We start from the raw sequence: 24,140 nt of genomic DNA, 5'->3' as shown, positions 1-24,140 counted from the left end.
CACGCCATGAGGAGGAGGAGGAGGAGTTGTGAGAGTGATGCATGATCCATGTTCAGGATCTCAAGAGGGAAACATCCCGTTTAGGACGGAGCTCATTACTGTACGGCTCCAGTGGTTACGAGCCCCGCGGTCAGAGACTGTTCGGTATCGGGTTAAAAAAGGTAGCTGCGAGGAAGAGGGACTCGAAAGGTTTGGCCCATCAGAAAATAAAATGAACTACATTTACATTTCTCACGACACTCTAAACAATTTCACCGTAAAATAAGGGACAAATTGTGGCAGCTGAAACTACAGTAACTTGCTGTTATTTATTTTAACATTACATAATCATATATTGGATTTCAGTATGTGATGGTCGAATAAATGGGTTTTATGACACATTCATTCATATAAAATACAACATTACTGAAGTATATTACTGATCCTCATTCATTTATACAGCTGACTGTAAGAAGTAATATTCATAACATTTGTATTACAAACCAAAGAGGTGCTGCATGTGCAGGCAAATTAATAATACACACAATGACAGAATGAGACAAAGTGATATTTTCCATCTATATTCAAAAAGCTTCCATGTCACGTAAATTTGTAAATCATCCATTATTTTAATTGGTTACTGCAAGATCTATAATGCCGAATTCAAAACGCAGTTTAAAGTTGTCTCCCACACCTAAGCCACACCCCCGGCTGCCAGTAGCTCCTCGGTGGTCTCTGATTGGTCCGTTCTCCGGGCTCAATAGGTCACCCTCAATCCACAAGGTTGCTGGTTCAATCCCTGGGTCCTCAAGTGGAAGTGCTTCCAGCAGCCCTCTGCTCCCAGTGCTGAGGATGGGTTTTAATTTATTCTTAACACCAGCTCACATATTTCATGAGGTCATTCCAACCACTCTTATGATACTTTACCAGAATTGGGCAGTGATGGAGGAGCTTTGGTTCAGAGCCGAGTGCTCGGAGTGTTTATCTGAGTCGGATCAGAGTGGCTTTAGTGTACTGTGCAATTCAGATGAAGATCATAGAATATAATGATTGCTAGTGGAGTGTGCATGGTGGTGATGCAAGTCAGAGGTAGCAAAGACACCAAAGGAGGAAGAATCATTGAGGACTAGAACCGTGACGATAAGGAATGAAATCCAGTCGTCAGATGCACAAAGCTTCTGACATCCCCTCGGTGTCTGGTGTCCCTTGTTAAGACGTGCGCAACGATTCGATCGCCTCGGGTGGAGGAGGAAAGAAAAGCGACGCCGCTTATTCTCGTGTGTGGGGAAGGGAGGGGAGCGGGGGGGGGGAAGGTTTGAGGTGCGAGTCGGCTCACACCGGTAACTTTATTGTGAGGGAATAAGCGTGCTCTAAAGGACAGAAGTGCAGAAAACTGTCGTAAAAGCACGTCGGCGACGCACAGGCACAGAGCTTCACCGCGCGCTGACAACCTGAGCTCCGGAGAGGACACGGGTCACGATGCCCGACCTCTCGTCTGACGGTCACCCCGGCCACGGTATCCTCGCCTTGCTCGTCGAGGGGGAACGAGGAGCTCGAGCGAGGGCGAAGACCGTGCTAAGGGGGAGGGAGGCGGAGATCAAAAACTCCCTCTATCTGATTCTGCGACCGTTCGGGCCTGATGAGTGACGCGCGTGCACATCGACAGCGGAGGCTGCTCTGCTCGGCGCGACACCCGGGATGATGTCGGAACGATCTCCGTGGAGAGAAACACTGGGTATTCAATTATCTGGTCTCACCCCAACACACTCGAGGGTACAAGGCTCGGAGAGCGGTTGGCGGGAGACACTCGGACTTATTAATATTTTATTTTTAGGACAAACTCCGCGACGAGGACTCGAGAGTTACGAGTCCCTCTCTCGGTCCCGGAACCAACCACGGTTCGGCCGAGAGCCGGAGGTCTACCAGCTGCAGCGATATCTCTCTTCAGTACAAAATGTCAGTGGAGGTGTGTGAGGAATCAGTATGTGCCCTGGGTAACTGAGGTCAGTAGGTGTGGCCGTGCGGACGTAGCTCAGACTCACCTCGGGGGCTGCACGGTCTGGTCTCGGGTCTCTGCCTCGGCCTCCTCGGGTGGATCGACAGGTGAAGAAATAGGCGTCACAAAAAAAGTAGGTCCACAAACCGAGTGTAAAGTTTTAAAACTGCAAGGCAGCAAGTATTTTATTCAAAAACAGGAAGAAGAAATAAACAAAGTACAAGTCGAGTTCTCTCACGGAAGCCTGAAGCCAACCTTTTGCTCCTCTTGTTCGTCCCCTTTTATACCCTCTGGCTCATCCTACTTTTACCGGACATACGTCCCCCTCTGGGTGCTGATGGGGGTCACCCCCCCCCCCCCTTATCCTGAGAGGTTCCGGGGAGACTCTTTGGCTCCCCATCAAAGAGGAGGACCGTTGTCTTAGCCGATTTAAGTGAGCTTGGTCACCTTTGTGACTCTTCTCCGGGTGTCTCATCTAATCTCTCAGGCTCTTAGGGGGAAGTACCCTCTTTACAGCTCCTTCCAGACCTTGTGAGACTTCACCTGGGCGGTGACCCAGAACACACTATAACCTTGGGTAAGGATACAGAACATATGGGAGACATAGATTACATTATAATATGAAAGAACATTGATCTACAGGCAGGTTAACATACATTCATTCAGGCTTGTGTTTATTCACTCCGCAGTACCATCACCTTGGGCCCATATGGTTAGGCTATGGGCTCAGAAAACACAATTAAAACGGGTCTTCATTTGAATATCACAAGAGGTGCAATGTTTACATCTCGTGTCGACGTGGGGCCCCTGAGTGAGTTCAGACAGAGGGTCACCGGTTGTAAAAGCCTAAGATGACCACGCAGGACCCTTGTTCTCTTCGCACCTGGCTCTCTGCTTATCGTCCCAGCGATGGCCTCGACTCTTTTATTTGACCTTACAGCCACTCTCCCCGTCGGCCGGCCTGATGGATGCCTGGTTGCTTTCCTGTTGTTTTAGTTAAAAGGAACTGGTGTCTCCTTAAATCTGTTTTAGTACTAACATTGCGGGTTCGGTACTTTCCCGCCTGGTCCACGGATCCCCCTGCTGAACTTCCAACCCCGGAAAAATTCGCATTTATTTGTCCCACTTCTAAGACCCTTCATCACTGCACAAACACACACTGATGTGATATATGAGGGTTGAATTAAAGGACTGACCCTACTCAGAGGCCTGGTCTGTTGCCTGGCGTTGAAACATTTGCGGCATCCCTTCATCATCGTGGTTATGAGACAGACCAAGACAGGGAGAGAACATCTGAGCGCTGTTTCTGTGAACCGGTGGAAGGCAGTCCGACCACCTTGCTCATTATGAGCCCAGCTGTCTCTGATCCAGACAGCTCTGTTCTTCCAAGAAACCTGCTGCTGCAGTGTGTGTTGTGCAACCTTTCTGCCTCACACATGGGCAGACTGGAGGTGTTGTTGCACAGAGCTTGGCCATGGGCCAGGCTGCTGAACCACAGGACAGTAATACAGCCAGTCAATTGGAAAGCTAAAGATTGGCTCACCTACAAATCAGCCGCTGCAGAACCTGAAACAAGTGGAGGCAACAACAATAACTCGCAGTAATACCTCCAGGAGATCCTTATAATTCAGTCCCCGTCCTAGTCAATGTGTCCTTGAGCAAGACACTTAAACCTGAATTGCTCCCTGCAGCTGTGTCTACGGTTTATGAATGCGAGTTGCTTTGAAAAAAAGCGTCAGCTAAATGAAATGTAGTATAACAACAATAACTCAAAGTAATACCTGGAGGGTATCCTTAGAAGTTGCCCTCGGCTGCTTTTCATGGCAGCAGGTGTACAGACTGAGTCACTAAACTAACAAAACTTACAGTGTTGACTGTTGAATACGTTTATGTATCATGTAACAGAGATATCCAGCTAGCGTCTTGTAATACCACGTGCACCTGTAGAGGGCGACAGTGAGTCAGTGGAGTGTCCAGTCTGCCCTCCGTTACACAACACACCTTTGAAAACCTCGGAGACAAGCTGCTGTCGGGATTTACTGAACCCCCTTATTTTTTAAATCTAAAATCTTTAAATGTAAAGGTTTACATTCCCGGTAATAATAATGCATCATAACTTCATTTATGTGGCACTTTTCAGGTTTTAAAGTGCCTTAGAAAGACGTACACAAACAAGAGAAATGAACAGATGAATTATGAATAGAAATAGAATTATCTATGCATTACTAAAGCACGGTAGAAGCATAAGAATGATCGATTCTAGAGGTAATGCTTTAGTCAAGGGACGTTTCCTCAGAGAGGTTTGACAGAATCAGAGCAGGAATGATTTCATCCAAACCAATGAGACCGAGTGGAGAGAAGAAAATACAAAGAATCACCAACGCTCAAAGAGGATTTATTCATCAAAATCACTCAAAATAATGTAGTATTAGTCGGGTGTAACACTCAAGCCCAAGGGACACAAACAGAAGTAAGCTTAGTGGTTCTATCTCGTCTCTCATTGGTCCATGAGTGAGCCTCTAGTGGGCCCACAGAACCAGGCCGTGGTGGTACTGGGCGTGGCGGCTCCACAGCTCGCCGCTAAGGCTCAGAAGGAGGAGTGCAGGATTTTTTCACAGAGGCGAGCGAATGGAAATACTCATGTTCAAAGTGAAAGACTCCGCTCTGCCGTCCACTCTTCACGCACACATGATGATGATGAGGTACCCACACACACACACACACCAGAGTCCGTGACGTTTGGTGTGTGTCAGGTGAGATGAGAGGGGTTCTCATTTCTTTCCTCTTTTCGAGCGCTGCCTTCTGGCAGGCCAAATATTTGCCACAACTGGGAGACATTCCTGGGCACTCCCTTCGGCTCAGAGGCCAGGAAGCAGATGAACATCCACTCTGAGCTTCTGCTCCCGAGAATTCACGAGTTGTTGACGGTCCCGACCTTCCTTTCTACTCGCGGTTCTTCTCTACTCGCGGTTCCTTTCTACTCACGGTTCTTTTCTATTTATGGTTCCTTTGTACTTACGGTCCCTGTCTACTTACGGTTCGTCGCTACGGTCTCTCTCTACTCATGGTTCCTCTCCGCTTCCTTATCAAGGGTTTGAAAAGGCGTGGTGTCCTGCTAGCTCGACAGTAAGCCTCCAGTCTGCTAGAACATGTGTGTTCCTGCATGTGGAAAGAGTTCCACTTGGATTATTAATAACTTGATGAATATATTTCGGTCCAATCCATGCGGCCAAGTACTTGATTTATGATTCATCAGCAGCTCAGAACCTCAGACCCCAGAAACACATGGAAACAAGACGTCTGCTGGAGGGAACCAGTACTCTGTGGTACCTCCCCTAGTGAACCAGTACTCTGTGGTACCTCCCCTAGTGAACCAGTACTTTGTGGTACCTCCTGTAGTTAACCAGTACTCTGTGGTACCTCCCCTAGTGAACCAGTACTCTGTGGTACCTCCCCTAGTGAACCAGTACTCTGTGGTACCTCCTGTAGTTAACCAGTACTCTGTGGTACCTCCTGTAGTTAACCAGTACTCTGTGGTACCTCCTGTAGTTAACCAGTACTCTGTGGTACCTCCTCTAGTGAACCAGTACTCTGTGGTACCTCCTCTAGTGAACCAGTACTCTGTGGTACCTCCTCTCGTGAACCAGTACTTTGTGGTACCTCCCCTAGTGAACCAGTACTCTGTGGTACCTCCCCTAGTGAACCAGAACTCTGTGGTACCTCCTCTAGTGAGCCAGAACTCTGTGGTACCTCCTCTAGTGAGCCAGAACTCTGTGGTACCTCCTGTAGAGGTTCCTGTGGGTTCCTCTGGGTTCCTGATGGTTCCTGTGGGTTCCTCTCCATCAAACTGAGACTGTATACAGAGTACAAACAATGCCTTACTTGTTCTAGGATCCAGATCTCAGCAAAAAAATACCAAATAAATAGAAATAATAATAAAAATTGCAGCACAAAATAAAATGAAGTCAAGGTTTGAAAGCTCAACTCGAACTGTAGGCAAACAAGAAGAGTTTTTAAAAGTCATTTATTTGTCAAAAACAACAGGCCCTGATGAAAGACGGGCCTGCTCACCACTGACCACACTGCTAAACACCTGACACCTTGAGTCATGCTACCTGGGCGGGGGGAGAAGGTCCAACGTGGAAAAACATCACTCTATCTTCCTCTCTTCAGCCTGATAACATTCAACCTGAGACACTGACTCGGCCATCCATTTTCATTGGGTGTTGAAATATTGAACCGTGCTTATTCAGCCCCGGTTCTCACCACCGCTGTCCTCTCTCAGGGTGGAGTTCCAGAACAAGTTCTACACGGGCCAGGGCTTGAAGTTCTTCCCCTTCTCATTCGAGAGCATCCTGGATGGACGATTGGACGAGTGACCAGCCCCTCCAGCACGAGACAGCGGAGTCCCCTACCCTCCTCTCTTTTGTGTATGTGTCGGTGTGTGTGTGTGTGTGTGCGTGTGCATGAGCCCAAGTGCAGCCCTCTGTCGCCCTCTAGTGGTCATTTGTGAAACTCGTATTGTGTTTGTGCTACAATGTGGTGCTTGTGGAGGGTTTTTCCAGTGCACACGTGCCAAGCTGTACCCACGCTGGAGGTCCTCTTGCTGTGACACAGTCCCGTCATTGTGCTCCGCGCTCTCCTCTGCTCTCATAACATCTGCTCTGCTCTCCTTCAGAGACCGACATTACCACATGTATTGGCCGAGGTCTGTGTCATGGTAGACAACTCTGGTTTAAAGGAGAAGACAAACAGCTCTTACTACGGCGGCACCTCACTCACCCAGGTTTAAGAACAACGTGACAGCCAGTGGCAACATTACGTGACAGTGTTAAGACAACGTAATGTGACAATGAAATGTGACACCGTAACGTGACAACGTAGCGTGACACCGTGACGTGAGACCGTAACGTGACAATGTTAAGGCAACGTAACGTGACACGACACGTGACAGCGTAGCGTGACAGCGTAACGTTGACAGCGTAGCGTGACAGCGTAGCGTGACAGCGTAGCGTTGACAGCGTAGCGTGACACGTGACAGCGTAGCGTGACACCGAGCTGGTGCATATGTCCAGTTTGGAACAGTTAGGCAGTGTAAAAACCTTTGAAGATTCATCCTGCTCATGAAAATGCACATTATGAGCGCAGCTGTCATCAGAGGATGGTCACACTATTGTTGTAACTAGTCCCGGTGTTTCCTCAACTGCACCTCTGGAGTCACTAAAATAAAAACCAGAGATAAACTAGAATCATCCTTTAAGTTGCTGCCCGTGCAGCGTGTCAAGTGCAGTTTTCCATGACATTAAATAATGTGGAGTTGTCAGGCCGTGATTCAACATTGTGCAATATTTGTAATGTGACTACAGAGAAAAATCATTCCTCCAAGTATTTGATCCGCATATCCCATTTGTTTTTTTTCTTCATTTTACTATAAACTCTAGTTTATCAAACTAGAGTTTATGAATCAAATGTATGTATTGACTCAGTGTTATATAGAGAGCAGCACAGTCTGGTTCTCTGTAACTTCCCTGTGCTCACTGTGTGTGAATCGATGTGGTAAACAAGAACTGAAATGATGTATTAAGCCTAAAATAATAAGTGAATTGTTTGGAATTACTAGTTGTTTCAGAAGTGTAAGGAAATAATATAGCTGGGGACATAAGTGTGACCTCAGGACCAACATATCTTCACTTTGATTTTAAAAATTACAATGTGCAACATTTTGAACAAATGACCATCTGGTTGCCAAACCCAGTAAGAGTTCAACAAGGTTAAGATCCATGGAAGTAATCATAGTTAGTTTTTTGACAAAGCGTTTCGGTTCATTTGCATCCGGAGGCCAAAAGACTGCAGGAGAAAAGAAAAGCCTCGAAACAACGAGTATGTTGGTCAGTGTATGTGGAAGGTAATGTGTTTGATGAATAATAAACGGAGACATGGGGACTCATCTGTGTCTGTCTCTCTCTCTCTGATTGATTACAGTAACACGCAGCACCAGGGCCAGAGTATGAGTTTTAGAATCACTGAGGTCAAACTTCCTAACCAAAATCTTATGCAATCTTAAAATTAGTACTTTTCGGTATATTTCTGTCCCCTTTTATTGCTTAAATTAAATTAACATAAATATATTGACGGTGCTGAACATTAGGACAAACACATTAGACAATTAAATGAGCTGTCGGCAGCACTGGATGGCTGGTGATGGTTGTAAATGTAATGACACGCCAGGATCCGTCCAGTGGGTTTATAATAGGAAATTACATATTTGTTGTTCGTGTTAGTGCTTGTGAAGGGATGCCTAATCAGTGGGAAAGGATATGAAGGGTCTGGACTCCAACATGCTGTATAAATATGCATGTACAGCGCCGCAGCTCCCATAACGCGCACTACGCGCTGCGCGTAGGGCACCAAGTCCTGAGGGGGCACCACAAAATAGGCAACTAAAAAAATCCTCAGTTATAATAATTATAATGCCGATATTATTTCAGTCTAGAAATATTAGGCGCCGTCGACAACGCTCGCCGTGGGTCACTTTCCTATCTCAGGGGGGCATCATGAAGGAATTATGCTGAGGGCACCAACATGGCGAGCAGCAGCACTGTGCATGTCGAACAGAGACTTCGGATGGACCCTCAGTCAGTTTGAGTAACAAAGCATCGTGTCGACCAGCAGAGGGCGCTGAGCTTCAACTGGAAGACTTCCGAAACAAACAATCATGCTGCGATTGAGAGCTGCATCAAGTTGACGGGAGTCAGCTCCACCAACTGTAAGTTAGGGTTGTAAAGATAAAAGCAGCGCATTTTAACATGAAAAGTTGAGTGACGTCTCATGTGTAAACGATTACCAAACGTGATCAGGTGCACATGGCTGTTAATAGCATGTGGCATAATTCATTACGCTGACTGGAATATGTGTCATTAATAATTGTGTTGTTGTTTTTTTCAATCATAATAAAGACAGAAAACATATAGCAATGTGATGAAATTATTTTAGCTTTTTACACATTTTACAAATGGTTGCTATTTTCTTTTATTTAACCTACATCTGAAAATCCCACGCATGTCCCCAGCTCATCCTGCTTTACCCCCTGCTGACGATGCATGGCTTACATTAATCTTTTATTTTGAAGGACTCTACCGGAACAGCAACTGTGTCATGGCGGACAGCTTTGCGAGGTGGTTTTCGTGGTCTGTGGAATGTTTGGTTACCTAGAAGTGGTCTCGCTCTCTGTGTAGCTCGAGCTGGAGCCTTCAGGACTCCCACAGAACTTTCTTAACACCTAAAGAAGTCCGACTCGAGAGGACAGAAGAGCATCCAGATAACTATCGGTACCGTAAAGTCACGTCGGAGCAAGAAGAAGAAGGACGACGAGTCGCGCGCTGGATCCGGTGCCTTTGAGCCCGGTTCGCACCCCACCGAGACGGGCTTCCAGTCCGGTTGACGCTCCGCGCCTCCTCACCATACTGAGGGAAGGAGGTGGAATGTGTCCTCGGTGCCGCGGTGAGTGCTGCCCTCCGGTCCCGGGACTCCACGCAGAGCCCTCCGGTTCAGAGGCGTCTGCATCCCGCGGAGCTCCAGCGTGAAGCTGCGATGAGTCAAACCGCGGCTCTCCACACCGCCGTGGCGTTGAGTTCAATGAACAAGCAGAACTTTGTTTAATGGAAACTTCACTTCTCTCAGTAGTCACTGTTTATTACACGCGGTGACCAAATGTGAATATAAATATAAATACAAAATTAAACTAACCGGGATGTGTGTGTTTGTGTGTGAGAGACTAGTCTTTACTGTTAAATACAGAATTAAACTAACCGGGATGTAACATTGAGGACGAAGAAGTTCATCTCCGATGTATGTATAGTTAAACGGAAGTAGCATTGTGTGTGTGTGTGGGTGGGTGTGTGTGTGTGTGTGTGTGACTAGTCTTTACTCTGGGATAAAAGTGTGTGTGTGACTAGTCTTTACTCTGGGATAAAAGTGTGTGTGTGTGTGACTGTGACGAGTCTTAACTATGGGATAAAAGTGTGTGTGTGTGACTAGTCTGGGATAAAACTGTGTGTGACTGTGACTAGTCTTTACTATGGGATAAAACTGTGTGTGTGTGTGACTGTGACTAGGCTTAACTATGGGATAAAAGTGTGTGTGTGTGTGTGTGTGTGACTGTGACTAGTCTTAACTATGGGATACAAGTGTGTGTGTGTGACTAGTCTTAACTATGGGATAAAAGTGTGTGTGTGTGTGTATGACTAGTCTTTACTATGGGATAAAAGTGTGTGTGTGTAATCTTTACTATGGGATACAAGTGTGTGTGTTCTTTACAATAGGATACTATCATCATGATGTCATTCTGGCGCAGGTATTCTCAACATGCGTTGGAGCTGTGTTCACGTGTTGTATTATAATAAGTAATTGCTCTTAGCTTTCTCTTCCCATCATTGTTCTACGTGGAGGTCAGAGGTCAGCTCCAGGACATTTGCTCTCCTTAAAGGGTACCTGTAGTGCAAAACAACAACGTGCTACATCCATTCGGCGCATCAAATAAATCATATTTACCCCACCGCTATTGTCAACAAGTCACGCATAGCCCGAGGATTTACATTTCTTTGTCAACATTCCGAGTCCGTGGGCGCTGCCATTTTGCTAGTTATTTACTCCAGCTCAAAGCTAACTATGACGTTGAGTCGTTGAAAGGAATTCAGCCAATCCGGAGCCACTTCTACACGCGTTGCTTCTTGGGATAGATCGGTGGCCTCAAGAATTACACAATCTATATCAGGGGTGCTCAATACGTCGATCGCGGCGACCTGCCAGTCGATCGCGGCGTAGTATTGGTAGATCGCATGACATTAAAAAAAATTGGGCCGCCCCCCTGTCACTTTCTCTATAGCGCCACATTACAGCAGCAGCACGTCATTTCTGTCTCTACGTGTTGCGTTGACAGTCCTCTGCCCGCCGTCTCGTGTGCCGCGGAGCTCCGACACCGGTTTGCGCGCATCGGGACGGACGGAGCAAAGAAAAGTCACTAGCACCCCCGAACATGTCGGCCGAACATTGCATCAATGAAAGACATCTCCAGCGCTGGCGTATGCGCGATGTAGCTATCAAGCTCACGCTTTTGTGTGAAGCAGATGAGGTCTAATGACACTATATCATCGGACATAAGTTCGTGCTCTTTACAACAAATGCACTCTCTGTCTGTTTTTTGTGGCACACATTTCCCACAACTGCACCAAACGTCCGCCGACTTGCGTGCACGGTCCGCACGGTGAAGCATCTGGACCGGCGGTCCTTCGGCATCAACTTCATCTGAATCATCGCTATCATCGCTGTCACAATTCACTAAATGGGGATAGTCTGCTTTTAAAGGTTCAAACAAGTATCCAGTTGCTGAATCAGACAATCTTTCATCGTCCATATTCTCAATCTCTCAGCATTTGTTTGCGAGCGCTCGATGTTGTTTACATTGGTTTCTGAACACATCCGCTGTGGCTGGCTGTCGATCTCTCAACGATTTGACGTCACACCACCCGCGACATATTCAAGCTCCAGTGCAATGTTGCATGTCGGAGTTGAGGACTTTGAACAGCCTAAACTACGTATTGTTATTGAATACTGGACCGTCAGTGCATGAATAACCTTTAGAAACACATTATCTTTTGATCTGGCTACATATTGTTTTGCACTACAGGTACCCTTTAAAAACAGTTCAACTGTCAGTCTTAAGGCCAGCTGAAGAAACTTTGACAATGCAGCGTTTGTTTATCAGTGTTTTTGTTCTACTGGAGATCAATGAGTTTTCCAAGAAAAACCCAAGAAGAAGAATTCTTCTCTGACCACACCTTTAGTATGTCAGCGTAGGAGCCTGGGGGCATGGTCACATTGCTCATATGTTTAGTGATGAGTTCTCCTTCATCTAAACGGTTTCCTCAAAACAACATACGTTGACGAGAGAGAGAAAAGGTATAAAGGTGAATACCGTTGAGTACATGTTGATGTTGTCTGTGCAGGACCCCGTGTGATGTGAGGATGGGTCAGCGTGGTGTCGGAAGCGCCCGCAGCCCTGGAGGCTGATGCACCGCCTCCGTCGGCCAATCAGGATGCACATAGCTCCGGTGGGCGTCAACAAGTTCTGCTTCCTGTTCTCCCTGGCGTTCTGCGGCCTCCTGCTCCTGCTCATCCCGGCCCTCCAGCCTCCGGCGCGCCAGGTGGACCTGCCCCAGCCCCGCCCCCAAGCCAGACGGGCACGGGCGGGCCTGCAGCACCGGGTCGGGGTTCCAGGAGCGTCTGTCCGTGCGGAGCTGAGTCGGACTGAAGGCACCGGGCCTGATGCCCTTAGTCCCAAGAGGGGCATGGGCCCTGGAAGAGGAGCTACCCCCCCTACAGGGAAGGCCGGTGGACCTTCAGGCTATAGGTCCCGGAAACCGTTGGACTTCAAGGACATTTTTATTGCCGTGAAGACGACCAGGAAGTACCACAAGTCCAGACTGGAGCTGCTGATCCAGACCTGGGTCTCCAGACACAAGGAGCAGGTGAGGAGAGTTCACGAGTGCGTTTCTTTGGACGCTGCTTCAAAGTTATGGGAGGTGGAGGAATTGTCTACCCGCCTGTCTACCCCCTGTCTACCTGCCTGTCTACCCGTCTGTCTACCCGCCTGTCTACCCGCCTGTCTACCCGCCTGTCTACCCGCCTGTCTACCCGCCTGTCTACCCGCCTGTCTACCCGCCTGTCTACCCGCCTGTCTACCCGCCTGTCTACCCGCCTGTCTACCCGCCTGTCTACCCGCCTGTCTACCCGCCTGTCTACCCGTCTGTCTACCCGTCTGTCTACCCGCCTGTCTACCCGCCTGTCTACCCGCCTGTCTACCCGCCTGTCTACCCGCCTGTCTACCCGCCTGTCTACCCGCCTGTCTACCCGCCTGTCTACCCGCCTGTCTACCCGTCTGTCTACCCGCCTGTCTACCCGCCTGTCTACCCGCCTGTCTACCGTCTGTCTACCCGTCTGTCTACCCGCCTGTCTACCCGCCTGTCTACCCGTCTGTCTACCCGCCTGTCTACCCGCCTGTCTACCCGCCTGTCTACCCGCCTGTCTACCCGTCTGTCTACCCGCCTGTCTACCCGCCTGTCTACCCGTCTGTCTACCCGCCTGTCTACCCGCCTGTCTACCCGCCTGTCTACCCGTCTGTCTACCCGCCTGTCTACCCGCCTGTCTACCGTCTGTCTACCCGCCTGTCTACCCGCCTGTCTACCCGCCTGTCTACCCGCCTGTCTACCCGCCTGTCTACCCGCCTGTCTACCCGTCTGTCTACCCGCCTGTCTACCCGCCTGTCTACCCGCCTGTCTACCCGCCTGTCTACCCGCCTGTCTACCCGTCTGTCTACCCGCCTGTCTACCCGCCTGTCTACCCGCCTGTCTACCCGTCTGTCTACCCGCCTGTCTACCCGCCTGTCTACCCGTCTGTCTACCCGCCTGTCTACCCGCCTGTCTACCCGCCTGTCTACCCGCCTGTCTACCCGCCTGTCTACCCGCCTGTCTACCCGCCTGTCTACCCGCCTGTCTACCCGCCTGTCTACCCGCCTGTCTACCCGCCTGTCTACCCGCCTGTCTACCCGCCTGTCTACCCGCCTGTCTACCCGCCTGTCTACCCGCTGTCTACCCGCCTGTCTACCCGCCTGTCTACCCGCCTGTCTACCCGCCTGTCTACCCGCTGTCTACCCGCCTGTCTACCCGCCTGTCTACCCGCCTGTCTACCCGCCTGTCTAACGATACATGCAACAAGTGTAGTTTATTTGCTAGGTTGGAGGCAGGTCTAAGTGGGTTAGATATATATATCGAGCTCAGACAGCTATGCTAGTTAGCCCGCCTCTCCCGTAGTCGGGCTGAGCTACAGTCAGCTGCTAGCTGTTCCCGGTGGTGCCCGAACAGCCGGGATCGTGGGTAACTGTTCGCAGGAGTAGTAAGTCTACACAGAAGCCGCTGTGCACCAACCACTTCACGTTTGAACCAGTTTTCCCTGCTCAGCGACACACCCGCTGAGGAACACACCCTGGTTATCGGGAGCTCTATAGTCAGGAACGTGAAAATAGCGAAGCCGCGGACCAGTCGTGTGCCTCCCGGGGGCCAGAGCGGGCGACGTGGAGTCTTGTTTGAAACTGCTGGTTAAGGATAAGCGGAGATACAGTCAGATTGTAATACACGCCGGTGGTAATGACGCCTGAGCCCGTCGGTCGGAAGTCACTAAAATTAATGTGGAATCGGTGTGTGCTTATGCCAAGACATTGTCGGACACTGTAATTTTCTCTGGCCCTCTCCCAAATTTGCTGACTGACGAATTGTATAGCCGAATGTCGTCTTTCAACCGCTGGCTGTCGAGGTGGTGCCCAGCGAATAATGTGGGCTACGTAGACAACTGGAAGACTTTCTGGGGAAAACCTGATCTGATGAGGAGAGACGGCATCCATCCCACTTTGGACGGAGCGTCTCATTTCTGCGAATATGACCAAGTTGATCACGGACTTAATCTATGACAACCCAGGGTTCAGATCAGGAACCGGGAGCAGAGTTGTAGTTTAACACCCTTCTCTGCTCTTCCATTCGAGCAGTTACCCACCCATGACTTTAGAGTAGAGACTGTGTCTGTCCCACGGCCACTTCAAATAAATAAATCAAAAGTAAGCAGAAGAGGAGTCGTACACAATAACCTTATACAAGTTAACACCATTATTTCAGCAGTGCAACAAAACAGGACTATTAAATGTGGTCTCCTAAATATTAGATCTCTGTCATCTAAAGCTGTGTTAGTAAATGATTTAATATCAGATAATCACATTGATTTATGTTGCCTAACTGAAACCTGGCTGAGCCATGAAGAATATGTCTGCCTGAATGAATCGACTCCTCCAAGTCATATTAATACTCACATTCCTCGAGGCACCGGTCGAGGAGGTGGAGTAGCAGCCATCTTTGAATCGAGCCTATTAATTAATCCTCAACCAAAATTACACTACACCTCATTTGAAAGCCTTGTTCTTAGTCTTTCACATCCAACCTGGAAAACACTACAGCCAATTCGATTTGTGATTCTGTACCGCCACCAGGTCCATATTCAGAGTTTATATCTGAATTCTCAGAATTTATATCAAGTTTGGTTCTTAAAACCGATAAAGTTATTATTGTTGGAGATTTTAATATCCATGTGGATGTTGATAATGATTGCCTTAGTGCTGCATTCATCTCCTTGTTGGACTCGATTGGCTTCTGTCAGAGAGTACAGAAACCCACTCACAGCTTTGGCCACACGCTTGATCTTGTTCTTACTTATGGCGTTGACATTGAGCATTTGAACGTCTTCCCACAGAATCCTCTTCTGTCAGACCACAACCTCATAACTTTTGAATTTATACTACGGAGTGTACTCCGTTAGTCAAAAGTTTCTACACCAGATGTCTAACTGACAGTGCTGTAGCTAAATTTAAAGAAGCGATTCCTTCTGTTTTTGATTCGATACCACGTCTCAATATAACAGAGGACTCCTGGTCTAACTTTAGTCCGTCCCAGATTGATCATCTTGTTGACAGTGCCATAGGCTCTCTGAGAATGACACTGGACTCGATAGCCCTCTGAAGAAGAAGACAGTGAGGAAGAGGAGGTTTGCTCCTGGTATAACCCTCAGACCCGCAAACTGAAGCAAGCGTCACGAAAGCTTGAGCATATGGCGTTCAACTAATCTCGAAGAATCCCGCTTAGTTTGGCGAGATAGTCTTAAAACATATAAGAAGGCCCTCCGTAATGCCAGAGCAGCCTATTACTCATCAGTAATAGAAAAATAAAAACAACCCCAGGTTTCTCTTCAGCACTGTAGCCAGGCTGACAGAGAGTCACAGCTCTGTGGAGCCGAGCATTCCTATAAACCTCAGTGGTAATGACTTTATGAACTTCTTTAATGAAAAGATTTTAACTATTAGGGACAAGATTAATATTCTCTTGCCCATAACCAGTGCCAATCTGTCCTCAAGTGGAATGGCCTTGGAAACCGCTGTATGCCCTGGTGTATATTTGGAGGGCTTTTCTCCCATCAACCGTGACCAATTATCTTCAACGGTTTCTACTTCGAACACGTCTACCTGTCTCTTGGACCCCATCCCGACGAGGCTGCTTAAAGACGTTTTGCCTTTAATTGGCGGCTCTCTATTAGATATTATCAATGTGTCTCTGCTAACAGGCCACGTACCACACTCCTTCAAAGTGGCTGTTATTAAACCTCTCCTGAAGAAGCCCACTCTGGATCCAGAGGTGTTGGCTAACTACAGACCGATCTCTAACCTCACCTTCCTCTCCAAGATCCTTGAGAAAGTGGTCGCAAATCAGTTGTGCGACTTTCTACATCATAATAGTTTATTTGAGAAATTTCAATCAGGATTTAGAAAACACCACAGCACCGAGACAGCACTGGTGAAAATTACAAATGACCTCTTAATGGCAGCAGATAAAGGACTCCTCTCTGTCCTGGTCTTGTTAGACCTTAGTGCTGCATTCGACACCATTGACCATGACATCCTGTTACAGAGACTGGAGCAGTCGATTGGCATTTCAGGCACGGCACTAATTTGGTTTAAATCCTATTTATCAGATCGATCTCAGTTTGTATTTGTAAACGATGACGCCTCGATAACCACTAACGTTAATCACGGAGTTCCACAAGGTTCTGTGCTTGGACCAATTTTATTTACCTTATACATGCTTCCTTTGGGCAATATTATCAGGAAACACTCCATAAACTTTCATTGTTATGCAGATGATACTCAACTATATTTATCGATAAAACCAGAGGAGAGCAACCAACTCGGTAAAATTCAAGCATGTCTTAAAGACATAAAAACATGGATGACCTGCAATTTCTTGATGTTAAACTCAGACAAAACCAAGTAATTTTAATCGGCCCTGAGCACCTCAGAGATCAATTATCTGGTGATGTGGATTCTGTAGACGGCATTGCCCTGGCATCCAACACCACTGTAAAGAATCTTGGCGTTATCTTTGATCGGGACTTGTCCTTTAACTCCCACGTAAAGCAAATCTCAAGGACTGCATTCTTTCATCTACGTAATATTTCAAAAATCAGGCACATCTTGTCTCAAAATTTGCAGAAAAATTGGTTCACGCGTTCGTTACTTGAGACTGGATTACTGCAACTCCTTATTATCAGGCTGCTCTAATAAGTCTCTTAGGTCCCTCCAGTTGATCCAGAATGCTGCAGCTCGTGTTCTCACTAAAACTAAGAAAAGAGATCACATCACTCCTGCACTAGCTGCTCTGCACTGGCTCCCAGTAAAATCAAGAATCACTTTTAAAATTCTTCTCTTAACGTACAAAGCCTTGATTGGTGATGCCCCATCATATCTTAAGGAGCTTGTAGTACCATATTGCCCCACTAGAGAGCTGCGCTCACTAAATGCGGGACTACTTGTAGTTCCTAGAGTCTTAAAAAGTAGAATGGGAGCCAGAGCCTTTAGTTATCAAGCTCCTCTTTTATGGAACCAGCTTCCAATTTCAGTCCGGGAGGCAGACACAGTCACCTCGTTTAAGAGTAGACTTAAGACCTTCCTCTTTGACAGAGCTTATAGTTAGGGCTGAATCAGGTTTGCCCTGGTCCAGCCCCTTGATATGCTGCTATAGGCTTATAGCTGCCGGGGGACGTTTTAGGATGCACTGAGTACCTATCTCCTCTTTTTTTCTCTCCTTAAGGATGAATTTTCATCTCTCAATCACACGTTACTAACTCTGCTTTCTCCCCGGAGTCCTTTTGATTTCACGTCTCATGGGGTCATCGGACCCTATGAGACGACATAGATCCTATCTGCCTGATGGATCATTGAGGTCTGGGTCGTGGAATTCCTGCTCTGACTACGCCACTGTCCTGTTGAGACTCCGCCTACTGTTGAGACTCCGCCCTCCTCCTCCCCACCGCCATCTGCCTGATGGATCGTGGAGGTCTCCATCGTGGAATATGCCTACTATGAACTATTCATACACTCTGTCATATTCATTGAATGTATTTTAACTCTAAATCTGTCCTTCTGTACACATTACATCTATTGCATCTGTCCATCCTGGAGAGGGATCCTCCTCTGTTGCTCTCCTCCAGGTTTCTTCCTTTTTCCCCTGAAGGGTTATTTGGGAGTTTTTCCTGGTCCGATGTGAGGTTTTGGGGCAGGGATGTCTATGTGTACAGATTGTAAAGCACTCCGAGACAAATTTGTAATTTGTGAAATTGGGCTATACAAATAAACTGAATTGAATTGAATTGAATTGTCTACCCGCCTGTCTACCCGTCTGTCTACCCGCCTGTCTACCCGCCTGTCTACCCGCCTGTCTACCTTATATATATATATATATATAATATAAGAGAGGCTTTTGGTTGTAAAGTAGTCCCAAAGACCTCACAGGAAGCCCCGTGACCAGCTGTGTACTGAGAGCTGTTAAAAGCCACCGGTCGGCTCCCACTGCCGGACAAAGAGCGTCAGTGTGGAGAGGAGGAGCTCTCACCGCAGAGGCACTCTGCTCCCACTTCACCCACAAATGTACCCGTCAGAGAGGACGGAGGAGTTCCAGCCAACTCGCTCAGGGTCTGCTGTTAGGGGCTCCCCTGTGAGTCTGTGCTGTCTGTAAGCATTACTGAGACACCGGCGGGCTTTACAGGCCTGTTGCTGTTTTAATTTTACTGCTCTTAGGTCGGTAAAGTCAATTTACTGCTGCCTGTAAACTGGAACGCTGCTTTAAACAAGCCGGTGTAGCTGTGCCACCGGAGCAGTCGTGTGGAGAAGCTGTGTTCACATTAAGGGGCAGCCGCTGTTTATTTAAAGGAAGGCCCAGTTAAACAGATGGTAAAAGGCCGTGAAGAGGCCGAGCGTGCAGGTCTGTGTGCTGCTGTACTCTGACTTCACAGCCCCAAAGTATGTGACGCTAACTGAGGTCAAAGTATGTGACGCTAACTGAGGTCAAAGTATGTGACGCTAACTGAGGTCAAAGTATGTGATGCTAACTGAGGTCAAAGTATGTGACGCTAACTGAGGTAAAAGTATGTGACGCTAACTGAGGTCAAAGTGTGATGCTAACTGAGGTCAAAGTGTGACGCTAACTGAGGTCAAAGTATGTGACGCTAACTGAGGTCAAAGTATGTGACGCTAACTGAGGTCAAAGTATGTGAAGCTAACTGAGGTCAAAGTATGTGACGCTAACTGAGGTCAAAGTATGTGATGCTAACTGAGGTCAAAGTATGTAATGCTAACTGAGGTCAAAGTATGTGAAGCTAACTGAGGTCAAAGTATGTGACGCTAACTGAGGTCAAAGTATGTGATGCTAACTGAGGTCAAAGTATGTGACGCTAACTGAGGTCAAAGTATGTGACGCTAACTGAGGTCAAAGTATGTGACGCTAACTGAGGTCAAAGTATGTGATGCTAACTGAGGTCAAAGTATGTGACGCTAACTGAGGTCAAAGTATGTGACGCTAACTGAGGTCAAAGTATGTGACGCTAACTGAGGTCAAAGTGTGACGCTAACTGAGGTCAAAGTATGTGAAGCTAACTGAGGTCAAAGTATGTGACGCTAACTGAGGTCAAAGTATGTGACGCTAACTGAGGTCAAAGTATGTGACGCTAACTGAGGTCAAAGTATGTGAAGCTAACTGAGGTCAAAGTATGTGATGCTAACTGAGGTCAAAGTATGTGACGCTAACTGAGGTCAAAGTATGTGATGCTAACTGAGGTCAAAGTATGTAATGCTAACTGAGGTCAAAGTATGTGAAGCTAACTGAGGTCAAAGTATGTGACGCTAACTGAGGTCAAAGTATGTGATGCTAACTGAGGTCAAAGTATGTGACGCTAACTGAGGTCAAAGTGTGACGCTAACTGAGGTCAAAGTATGTGAAGCTAACTGAGGTCAAAGTATGTGACGCTAACTGAGGTCAAAGTATGTGACGCTAACTGAGGTCAAAGTATGTGACGCTAACTGAGGTCAAAGTATGTGATGCTAACTGAGGTCAAAGTATGTGACGCTAACTGAGGTCAAAGTATGTGACGCTAACTGAGGTCAAAGTATGTAATGCTAACTGAGGTCAAAGTATGTGACGCTAACTGAGGTCAAAGTATGTGACGCTAACTGAGGTCAAAGTGTGACGCTAACTATTCACCACTCGTTTGATCAAGTTTTCCACGCCGCGCCTGCTAGCCGAAGTGCTCTTTCCCCATCTCTTTTATATCTCTTTTTCCGGTGCTTGTTGTGTCGTCTTTGCTCCTCCATGAGAGGTGGCGATGGAAGGAGAGCGTGAACATACGCTGGCACCTTCTCACAGTCGCGTCTTTGTCCGTTTCAGACGTTCATATTTACCGACGGCGAGGACAAGGAGCTGCAGACGAGAACGGGTAAGAAGCCGGCCGCTTGTCGGAGAAAGTTCCGATAGGATAAGAATGAATGTTAACGCCTGTATCAGCCGCTACCGGGTCGTATGCCCATGGAGCTGAACTGTGCTCCATCATCTCTCCACCAGGAGTGAACCTCATCAACACCAACTGCTCGGCGGCTCACACCCGCCAGGCCCTGTGCTGCAAGATGTCGGTGGAGTACGATAAATTCATCGAGTCTCAGAAGAAGTGAGTGTGGAGGGGTCTGAAGAGACAAGAATGACCGCGTGTCTGTCACTAAGGTCCAATGCTGACCGTGTGTGTTGCAGGTGGTTCTGCCACGTGGATGACGATAACTACGTCATCCTGCCCAGCCTGCTGGGGCTGCTCTCCTCCTACCACCACAGCCAGGATGTCTACCTGGGCCGGCCCAGTCTGGACCATGCTATCGAGGCTGCAGAGAGGGTCAAGAGTGACGGATCGGTCAGTCTGCCTCCCTCTTTGATCGGGAGGTTCTGGCTCCACTGGCTGACGCACACACATCCAGGCTCCAGGGGGGTCGGACTGAAAACTGTGAAGAAGGAAAATGACTATTCCACATCTGGCGGTCTCGTTTCAGGTGTCCGTCAAGTTCTGGTTTGCCACAGGTGGAGCAGGTTTCTGTATCAGCAGAGGCCTGGCGCTGAAAATGAGCCCGTGGGCCAGGTAGGTCATGGACTCACCTGTCGTACCTCCTGGAGCACTGAAGTACTAACTTTATATGGACAGCTAGAGCCACTTTAAGCTGTCAGATAACCCTCAGATCATTCTCACTAGCCCCGCCCCTAAAGCATCCCCTGCTTTATGGTCCGTGTATCTCTAAATGACCACAATGTACTAAATGATGACATCATGCTGTATAGAAGAATTGAAACTAGAGACTGAGACATAAACTCATGTTTACTGAGGGAATACATCAAGAGAGAAGTAGTCATTATATAGACTTCTATACAACCAGAGGAGTCGCCCCTGGTAGTCAGGAGAGAGAATGCCGCTTTAACACATGAAGCATAGACTTCTATACAACCAGAGGAGTCGCCCCCTGGTGGTCAGGAGAGAGAATGCAGCTTTAACACATGAAGCATAGACTTCTATACAACCAGACTGTTCTAAGGCACTTCACTCTGCAGAACCTGTGGTTGGCCTCTGGTTCCTCACCATCTATTTATAAATGTTGACACACTGTAGAATCTACAGTGTAGATCGACACGTAGTGCTTAAAATAACGAACAAAGAAAAAAGGTTTTTACTAAAAATGACATATTTCACTTACTTTGAAAGATAGTAAGTTTAAAAAATGGCTGCCGGTAATGTGGAAACACGCCTTGTCGGCTGAAACGCTTTCCTTTGGTTTCAGTTTGGGTAATTTCATCAGCACGGCCGAAAAGATCCGACTACCGGACGACTGCACCATCGGCTACATCATCGAAGCGCTGCTGGAGGTCACCCTGACGCACACACACCTCTTCCACTCCCACCTGGAGAAGCTGCAGAAGCTGCCCACCGACACTGTGCTGGAGCAGGTGTGTGTGTGTGTGTGTGTGTGTGTGTGGGTGTGTGTGTGTGTGTGTGTGTGTGTGTGTGGGTGTGGGTGTGTGTGCGTGTGTGTGTGCAGCATGTAAACATTATTTATTGATGAGGAAGCATGGTATATGTGATTTTTGCAATGAAAGCAACTGTAATGTTGGTCTGTCATCCTTTTCAGTAAAATATGTAGATAGTTAATTGCTCCTGGTGCGATCATATAGAAAGTGTAATCCTAAATGTTGTTGTTGTTGTTGTTTCTCTCCACTGAAACTGATGGCTGTACGCTCTCAACAGGTCACTCTAAGCTTTGGAGGCTTCGAGAACAGAAGAAATGTGGTCAGCATTGTTGGAGGGTTTTCATTGGCTGATGACCCCACGAGGTAATGAATGAGACCCTGATGGGAGTAATGTGGCCCTCCTGGTGCTCCTCACACTGCACTGCATTCTGGGAAGTCAATACCGTACACCTCTGATACTCCTCCCGTCCTCTCCTGCAGGTTCAAGACGGTGCACTGCCTCCTCTACCCAGAGACCAGCTGGTGCCCGAACTCAGCCTGAGTGTGTGTGTGTGTGTGTGTGTGTGTGTGTGTGTGTGTGTGTGTGTGTGTGTGTGTGTGTGTGTGTGTGTGTGTGTGTGTGTGTGCGAACACTTCGGCCCAAAGTCTATATGGAATACAGACGCTTTCTGTAGAATGAGGTTGTTGAGCTGCTTTTCATTTTTTTGAGTGTGATGAATGTTTTGGGTTCAGAACTCTTTGGTCTCTAAACATCAAGCGGACGTTTTTATTTCTTTTTATGCCTTTTTGCATTCTCAGCCAAAAACCTTCTCGTATTAGCCCATTGCCAACAGGCCCGTCGTTATGGTTTTGCACTACATTGATGTGGTCACTTCCTGTTTGTTGCCGTGGTTACAGTGAACTGTATTCTGTCTTTGCATCGGTTGTAGTTTTGGCTCTGCACGTGCTTCTTTAAGGAGGAGACCTTTCGTTATCGTTGTTTGTTATTGGAGCCAAAGAAACCCCCAAAATGTTGTTATGGAACTTTATGGACTTTCATGGTCCCCCAAAGAGGGACACCAATAATGAGTGCCCTGGACCTCAAAATGCACGATGATTCATCAACGTTTGTTTCTGGCAGCTGGCATTAGCATAATGGCTAATGTTAGCCGCCAGTCCCTTCAGGCCACGCCCCTACAAATTCTCATCTTGAATAAACAACAGACATGGCTGTTGTTAGCAGTCAAGCTAGCAGCGAGCGGAGGCTTCTCGACGACCTTTCACGTGATACGTGACGCAACGCTAAAGGACATTTTCCTACACATCAAGACTTCTTCTTCTCGGCTGATTAACTTTCTCTCTGGCGCCGTCGACTTCGTTAACAGCAGCCAGAAGCTTTTAAGAGCCGACTCCGAAATTTACGTCACATTGGTTCCCTCAAATAAAAGAAAATGGCGTTTTTTATTTTTTTACTATTGCAGAAAATAAACTGTGGCAGATTAACTTGCGTCATGCCTGTTCTGTTTGACAGATGAACACGTTGATGGGTTCCTCATTTAGATAAAAGCTTCTCGATTCACAGGACGGATATTTACCGATGTCTTTAATGTTCTATCAAAATGTTAATTTAGGCATTTAAAAACAGAAATATTTTGCCTGGAAATGTTTTTTTTGTTTTTGTGTGTGTGAAACACTTTTTGCACATAACTATGATCCAAAACCCGGAGCACGTATTCCACTGCAGGTCAGTGGGTGAGACTGAGTGAGTGTTTTTGTAAACTCTGATGTATTTTGTTTTGTTTTTAATAACAATAAAACTTTTCTGCATTGTCATGTTGGCTGTTTTTAAAGCCCCATTATGTAGTTTTTCCCTTTTAGCGCCCCCTTCAGTTTGAGGTATTTAAAGTAACATTATGTAACAATTGTACCTTAAAATAACAGCTTGAAAAAAATTGTGCCGCTACAATGACTTTTAATATGGCGATTTGCGGCTCCGCCATTGCCATCGGGGGTCTGTGGGGAAATAACTCCGCTATGTAGGATTCTGGAGCCGCCCGCTCCGGGGCGGATGTACTTCGACCTGCTTTCTGGCAGTGATTACGCAATGTCATATAGTGCCACTCCACGCTCGCAGCTACAGGATAAGGGTAGCATTTTTATGTAGCTTTTTGGTGTTGTCAACAATATTGTATTCGATCACACGTACTCCA

At 47.3% G+C, this 24,140-nt stretch overlaps 2 protein-coding genes across 4 annotated transcripts in view; both read left to right on the top strand.

The window, feature by feature from the left end:
• Positions 1–7,922, top strand: part of LOC130203277 (V-type proton ATPase 116 kDa subunit a 1-like) — a 38,302-nt gene extending 30,380 nt beyond the window's left edge. For both annotated transcript variants that reach the window (XM_056429296.1, XM_056429295.1), the window contains exon 22: positions 6,261–7,922. In XM_056429296.1, coding sequence (XP_056285271.1) covers positions 6,261–6,354 — 94 coding nt within the window. In that variant the 3' untranslated portion in view covers positions 6,355–7,922. The remainder of the gene's footprint in view (positions 1–6,260) is intronic.
• Positions 7,923–9,156: 1,234 nt separating this feature from the next.
• On the top strand, positions 9,157–23,763 carry rfng (RFNG O-fucosylpeptide 3-beta-N-acetylglucosaminyltransferase). 2 transcript variants are annotated; one of them, XM_056429304.1, is made up of 10 exons: positions 9,157–9,475; positions 11,980–12,501; positions 20,341–20,389; positions 20,515–20,617; positions 20,698–20,851; positions 20,988–21,073; positions 21,765–21,930; positions 22,229–22,314; positions 22,432–22,503; positions 22,578–23,763. In XM_056429304.1, exons 2-9 carry the CDS (start codon positions 12,043–12,045, stop codon positions 22,490–22,492), a joined length of 1,164 nt encoding a protein of 387 aa, XP_056285279.1. In that variant the 5' UTR covers positions 9,157–9,475; positions 11,980–12,042; the 3' UTR covers positions 22,493–22,503; positions 22,578–23,763. The 2 variants fall into 2 exon arrangements, with proteins under 2 accessions (XP_056285279.1, XP_056285278.1); XM_056429303.1 differs by having other exon boundaries at positions 22,432–23,763.
• The last annotated feature ends 377 nt before the right edge of the window (positions 23,764–24,140 follow it).

This window comes from Pseudoliparis swirei, chromosome 13, assembly GCF_029220125.1.
Source record: "Pseudoliparis swirei isolate HS2019 ecotype Mariana Trench chromosome 13, NWPU_hadal_v1, whole genome shotgun sequence".
Classification (NCBI taxonomy): Eukaryota; Metazoa; Chordata; class Actinopteri; order Perciformes; family Liparidae; genus Pseudoliparis; species Pseudoliparis swirei.
Note: the sequence above shows the minus strand (reverse complement) of the source record. Positions and strands in the feature narration are given on the sequence as shown.